This window comes from Manacus vitellinus, unplaced genomic scaffold (assembly GCF_001715985.3).
Source record: "Manacus vitellinus isolate BGI_N305 unplaced genomic scaffold, ASM171598v3 scaffold_12_pilon, whole genome shotgun sequence".
Taxonomy (NCBI): Eukaryota; Metazoa; Chordata; class Aves; order Passeriformes; family Pipridae; genus Manacus; species Manacus vitellinus.
In genome coordinates this window covers 18,435,358-18,442,185 of record NW_021938949.1, presented here as the reverse complement: position 1 = coordinate 18,442,185, position 6,828 = coordinate 18,435,358, and the positions used below count along the sequence as shown (strand labels likewise).

Below are 6,828 nucleotides of genomic sequence, written 5' to 3'. Positions count from 1 at the left end.
CGGGGGAGCACCCGGGCCAGGGGCTCGGGGACAGTGACGGGGGAGCCGGGCAGGGAGGGGGAGGCGCTTCGTCATAGGGGCCGGGGGCCGTGCAGCCCCGCGACCTCGGGCGTGAGCAGGGGGTTGTGGGTGCCCTTGGTCAGCATCCAGTCATTGAGGAAGGCCTGGGTGGCTTTGCGGTGTGCCAGGCGGTGCGTGATGGAGAACCCGGCATTACCCTCCAGCTGGGACAGGATCACCAGCACCTGCCTGTGGAGAAGGAGGGGCTCAGGGCAGTGGCCTCTGCCCTGGCAGTCCTGCCCTCTGCCCTAACAATCCCACCCTCTGCCCCAGGAATCCCACTCCTGTCCTGGGAATCCCACCTCTGCCCTGGCAATTCCACTCCTGCCCCAGTAATCTCACCCCTGCCCCAGCAATCCCACCTCTGCCCCGGGAATCCCATCCCTGCCCCGGCAGTTCCACCTCTGCCCACACCTCCCTCCCAGGCTCTCCCCCACTGCCAGCCCCCTGCCAGCCCCCGGGGCAGCCCCCTGACCCGCCCCTGCCTACCCCGGACCTGTGCAGGGGGGGGACGCTGTCCTGTGTCTTGAGGCTGCCACGTGTGGACACCACGTTGAAGCTGTCGGTGCAGTCACACTGGACGTGCAGGTAGGACTTGGGGTGCCGGTTCTCCACCACCACGATGAGCCCTGCCCAGCCATGTGTCAGGTAGTAGCAGGTCATCCCTTCACGGCCCTGGGGAGGACAGCAGGGGAAAGGGATGAAGCCTCCAGGCACTCCTGCCCCCAAATCGAAACCCCTGGACTGGCATCTTCCAGTCCAGCCAAGGGCTGCCCATCTGCTGGGCTGCCCCACGTTGCCCCAGGGGGCAAGGGGGGTGGGCACCCCTGAGGTGGCAACCAGAACTGGCACAACCGTGCCAGACTGAGGACACTGCAGAGAAGGGTCCAGGCTCCCACTGGCAGCATCACCCCACTCCCCACAGGGGCCCAGACCCCGCCCTGTGCCCCCCACCCACCTCGTGGCGCTCGCCCTTGTTCTCGGTCAGCAGGATGATGGCATCTGCCAGCGTGGTGGGCTGTGCCTCCACCTGCTCCACCATCACCAGGCGGGAGCTGTAGATGGCCAGGATGTAGCTGGAATAATCAGTGGCTGGTCGGCTGCTGGTGGGACTGGAAGCTGTGGAGACACCCGGAGGAAGGGGCGATCAGGGAGATTGTCACCAAGCCCACAGTCCCCGGGAGCAGGGTGCTGCTGGGCTGCTGCACGTGCAGGCAACCTCCACCTCCAGCAAGGTCCCCACGGTGAGGATCAAGGGCTTTGCCACCTCTGCCTCCCCCAGCTGCCCTCCAGCCCCTCACCCTGGGTGGCAGGACTGGCCAGGGCAGTGCTCCAGTGGTTGAAGGCACAGCACACCACGGCGTACTCGCCCGGCTCCAGCATCACGTCGCAGTTGACGAACTTCTTGACGGCTCGTTTGCTGTGGGCCATGAGCCGGCCCAGGCTCAGCTTGTTCCCGCTGGTGAAGGTGGCCCGGAAAACCATGATGCACAGATCCAGCAGGTGACTGTCCACCGTGTCTGACCGCCTGCACCAGAGGGAAGGGTCACATGTCACCCAGGCCACAGTAGGTTGGCATGTCCAAGGGAAGAGCCATCATCCCACTGCCCCAAAAATCCAGCCCCAGCAACCAGCTCATGTTCAGGGCTTGGGTTCCAGCTAAAACACGAGCAGTTCCAAAGAGCTGGATGAAGTGCACAGTGATGGAAGCCCATCTCTGGGCTCTGTGACCCTGCAGGATGCCATGTGGCAAGAGGGTGATGTGTTTGGGATTACCCCAGAGCCCAGAGAATCATGGAATCATTAAGGTTGGAAAAGCCCTCTGAGATCATTGAGTCCAACCGTTCCCTTGGCACTGCCAAGGCCACCACTAAACCATGTCCCCAAGTGCCACATCCACATGGCTTTTAAACCCCTCCAGGGATGGGGACTCCACCACTGCCCTGGGCCACCTGTGTCAACGCCTGACCATCCTTTCTGTGAAGAAATTTTCCCAATATCCATCTAAACCTCCCCTGGCACAACTCGAGGCTGTTTCCTCTTGTCCTGTCCCTTGTTCCCTGGGAGCAGAGCCCGACCCCCCCGGCTCCCACCTCCTGTCAGGGAGTTGCAGAGAACGAAAAGGTCCCCCCAAGCCTCCTTTTCTCCGGGCTGAGCCCCCCCAGCTCACCTGCTGCCCTCCTGGAAGAGGGCAAACTCCAGGGCTGCACGTTCCAACACTGTCAGCGACGTCACTGTCACCGGCCCGTTGGCCTTGTTGGGGAACATGCCCTGCACACGCACCTCATGCCAGTCTGAATGGAGTTTGCAGATATCCACGGAGTCAAAATACCTGTGGGAAGCTGGGCTCAGCCCTGGGGGAGTACATGGCTCTGTCCCCACACCCCCAGGGGTACACTGCTCTGTCCTCACACCCCAGCATGCTGCAGGTCCCCCACATCCCTTGGGAATTCCCGTTCCTCCCTGACCCAGTTGGCCCTGTGTCCCATTTTCTGTCCCTGCCCAGCTGCCCACCCCACAGCCTGTGCCTACTTGATGAAGTCGCTGTACTCCATCCAGAACACGCCCTCACTGCTGCCATGGGGCATCAGGTCGTGGCGCAGGGGTGCCGGCCAGTGCGGCCACTCGTCCGACCAGCTGCCGTTCCAGGAGAAGCGGCCCCAGGGATTCCGGAGCCGCAGTAACCTGGGAAAAGGGGGGAAACGGTGTTAGACACCCAGGAGGAATGGGAGACCCAGCCAGCCCCACGCAGAGGGCAGCCCACCACTTCTGCCCCTGCCTCCCAACCTAATTTGTCACCCACATTGTTGCCCCAGAAGTCCCTGTCCTGCTGCTCTCTCTGTCCTTCCCTGCCCAAAGGGGTCAGCCAGATGCTGTGGGGATGGGGTTCTGCAAGGAAGTGGCTGAAAATGGGGCTTCCTGGCTATAGGGGTAGCTCCTGTTTCTATCTCTGCTCCCTCCAAAGGTGAGCAGGATGCTCTGACCACCTCGCTGAGCTGAGCACTCAACACTCTGTGTCTTGTGAGACCAGGTGAACCATTCTACACCTGGATGTGGAGCCAGCACCAGACAAGGACAGCTCATATGACAACAGAATCTTGTGACACCCTGGAATGGGACACTGAAGAGTCCCCAGGGTCTTGTCCAGCATGCCCTGAGTGCCCAGGGTTTGTGCTGGGGCTGCGGGCAGGGGCAGCTGTGCTCACCTGAAGCCCTGGACGTCCCTCACGTCCAGGATGGAGTAGGCGTGCCGGGGCCGCAGCCCCATGCTCTCGTAGGCCACGTCGTCCACCTTCATGTTGCCTCCGCCACAGGACGCGCCCATGAGGAACCTGCACGGGCACAGCAAACCCTGGGTGTCCTGCCGGGCCTGGCACGGGGGGAAGCTCGTCCTCACCGCTCCAGGCACAGGACAGCTTCCCCCCAGGAAGCTCCTGGATGCTCCCTCTTTGCAACAACACTGTAAACTCCCCAGGCAGTGCCCAGCCCCACTGGCCAGAGCTCCCTCCAGCTGCCCCGTGCACACCGAGCCCGGGTTGTGCTGAGCTGCTCTGCACAGTGGAGCTTTGCCCAAACCTCACCATGTTTCTGCCAGGTCCCAGGGTCTTGTCTGTCTCTGCTGCCTGGCAGAAAGCCACAGAGAAAGGCAGGTGGTCTGTCTGGTTAGGGGTGAGGACAGACTGCTTGGGGCAGGAGGTCTGCACCAGTCAGGTTTTGGGGGGACACCACATGCTGGGAGTTACCCACCTCCCATTTAGCCCCATACCTCGGCCTTGAACCAACCCAACTGCCCTCCTGCCAGAGTGATGAGCAGGAGCTCTCTGCTTTGGCTCTGTTCCCTCTAGACTGGCCATGTCCAGCAAAGATGTGTAGGAAACACATGCAGGGTCACACACTTCTCAACACAAAAACAATCAAAGCAAAGCAAGCAGGCTCGGTGCCATTTCCAGACTCCCGCAGGAGAGCAGTGCATGGGGATGTTCCCCAGGATCTTCATTTCATATGAGAATTACTCACAGGAGAGCTTCAAGGGGGAGCTCCACCAATGTTCCAGATGAGTGGTGGGCTCCACCCCAGGTAATGCAGTAGCCCCTCTCCTCTGAGCCCCTACAGACAAGAGCAGCCCCCCTCTCCCCCCTCTCCGAGTGTCCATGCTCCTGCCACAGCACCCTCCTGCCTCTTCTTACCCAGCCTCCTTAGAACTCAGCATTTTGGCCCAGATGAGGTCAGTGTCAATGGGCTCCTCACGAGGGTTAGTGGAGCTGACCTGCAGCATCAGGCTCTCGCAGGGGGCCCCTGTGAGCGTGGCCAGGCCCTCGATGGCACGCCCGGCCTGGAGGGCGAAGTACGAACCGTGCAGCTTGGCCAGCGCCTTCTCGATGAGGGCGACCCACAGCTGCTTCCTCTGGGCCTGTGAGACAGGGAGGGACACATCACACCCCGGGCAGGACCTAGGAAAGCCCCTCACCCCTGCCAGCCCTCCCACTGCCTCAGAAGACAGAGAGGCAGGAGCAGCAAGGCCAAGCCACCAGGAGCTTGTCACCTTGGCCAACAGTGAGCCTGTTCACTCTCTGCTCGGTGTTTTGTCTGCACAGCTCAATTCCCCTTGGGAAAAAGTCCTGGAGTGCACATCCAAGAGGCCTGGATGCTGACAGAGCTGCAGCCAAGGGTGGCCAGCAGTCAGGCTGGCAGGGTGGGTGCTCACGGCCCTTCCATCTGCCTCAACCTGGATTTGAAACAGTTTAATAATGGAAGAGGACACCAAGGCTGCCAGAGCTCCAGGAGTGTTTGGACAATGCTCTCAGGCACATGGTGGGACTGCTGGGGTGTCCTGTGCAGGGCCAGGAGTTGGACTCATAATATTTGTGAGTCCCTTCCAACTCAGGAGATTCTATGATTGGAGCACATCTGGAACAGCTGGAACTCTGCTGCAAACCAAAACCAACACCCCTTTGTCAAAGGAGATGTCCCAGAGCACACATGGCTGTGGGACTGATTAGATTTCACCCATGGAACAGGCACTGATTCAAGGACAAGCTCCAAAAACTTGGGAGTGGCAAAGTCCTCTTCTCCAGCACAGGGAGTAATTATAAGCCCTAATTACAAGATGCAAGTTTTTTTCCCAGCAAATGGGGTTTGGTATCCGGTGCTTGGGGGGCAGCAGGGAAAATCACTGGGACATTGTGACTGTGTGTGACTCACAGGTGGCAGCCAAGAGCTGGCAGAGGAAAGGAGGGCAGTGAAGATTTCTTTCCAATGGATAAAGAGAGCTTATAAGTGCTTTTTGCTGGTTTTTGGGTCCCTCACTCAACAAAATCCATTTTGTTTATTTCTGCCTGAGCTGCAGCCAGGGAGCTCAGATAAGAGCTTGATTTTGTTTTATTTTTAAAACTGTTTTTCCTTTTTTAGCCCTCATGTCCAGCTCACACAGCTGAACACTCAGCAGAAAAATCTCGACACGATTCAGATGCCCCTGGAAACAGAGGTAAGGCAAGCCCAGCCCACGTGAAAACCTTCAATCTTTAAAAAAACCCCAAAGCAAACTTGAAATTCATAAGAGAGGAAAGATGGATGGAAAACAAAAGAACCCAAGACAGGTAAATCTTATGGTCAAATAAAGAAATGCATCTGGATCCTCTCTGTCTGGGAGAGGCAGAATGTAGACACAGACTCCTTCTTCCCCTCTCCAAAGTTTCAGGGTCCTCTCCTGACACAATCTACACATGATACAGTTTGGGGCTGCGTGTCAAAAACCAGAGGACTGGGATTTGCAGAACGAATCCAACCCAACAGTCCCTGGCTCCTCCTGACAGTGGCACTTTGTTTTCTTTGGCAGATTTTGCCGCCTGAGTTTCAATAAAGACGTTCTCAGTCTCCTTCATGGACATGATCCCAGCAAGAGCCCCTGGGCCTGGCAGGCAGGGTGGGCACAGCGCGTGCTGACGTCCTGAAGGGGCTGAGGGAGCTCCGTTCACCCGAGCAGATCCCACCCCGGTGTGCCCAGAGCAACCGGGCACTGGGTCGGAACAGGCTGTTCCATGTGCCATCCCCTCCCTCTCCAAGGTCCCTCCCTGGCAAAGCCAAGCTGCCAGACGTCCCCGCAGAGGAAAGAAACAGCTTTCCCTCAGCCCCTCGCAGTGCAAAACACAGGGTAAAATGTTTTCCTTTCCTGTGAAGAATAAGGACAGATTTCCCTGCAAGTGGAAGTGGCTGTGGTGGAGAGAGGAGTGAGGTAAAAGCAACTGTGAATGAAACTTCTCCACTGCAGCCTGGAAAATGCCAGAACAGGTTTAAATAGATGTGTGTTATGGCCTCAAATAGTCCAGCTATCTTGAGAGCACAGCAAAGAGCAGGGTCCTGAGCTGCAAATAGGGTGCAACCAGGCTCAGTACTGGGTCCTGCACTTGGGTCACACCAATCCCACACAGCTCCAGGCTTGGGGCAGGGTGGCTGGAAACTGTCCAGCAGGAAAGAACCTGGGGGTGCTGGTCAGCAGTGGCTGAACATGAGCCCAGGTGTGCCCAGGTGGGCAAGAAGCCAATGGCCCCTGGGCTGTACCAGCCATGGTGTGGCCACAGGACCATGGCAGTGACCATTCCTGTGCTGGCACTGCTGAGGCACCTCCAGCCCTGGGGACAGTTCTGGGCCCCTCAGACAAGGGACACTGAGGGGCTGGAGCGTGTCCGGAGAAGGGAACGGAGCTGGGAAGGGGCTGGAGCAGCAGGAGCAGCTGAGGGAGCTGGGGGGGCTCAGCCTGGAGAAAAGGAG

General features: G+C 58.8%; 1 protein-coding gene across 1 annotated transcript in view; it reads right to left on the bottom strand.

Annotated features, from left to right (window-relative positions):
* Nucleotides 1-21: 21 nt before the first annotated feature.
* The window catches only part of CAPN15 (calpain 15), a 52,240-nt gene continuing 45,433 nt past the window's right edge, over nt 22-6,828 (bottom strand). Inside the window, 8 exon segments of the mRNA XM_029957881.1 lie at nt 22-249; nt 557-735; nt 1,019-1,179; nt 1,362-1,588; nt 2,231-2,392; nt 2,593-2,745; nt 3,267-3,392; nt 4,248-4,595. Of these exon segments, the coding sequence (XP_029813741.1) occupies nt 72-249; nt 557-735; nt 1,019-1,179; nt 1,362-1,588; nt 2,231-2,392; nt 2,593-2,745; nt 3,267-3,392; nt 4,248-4,595 (1,534 nt within the window). The 3' untranslated portion in view covers nt 22-71.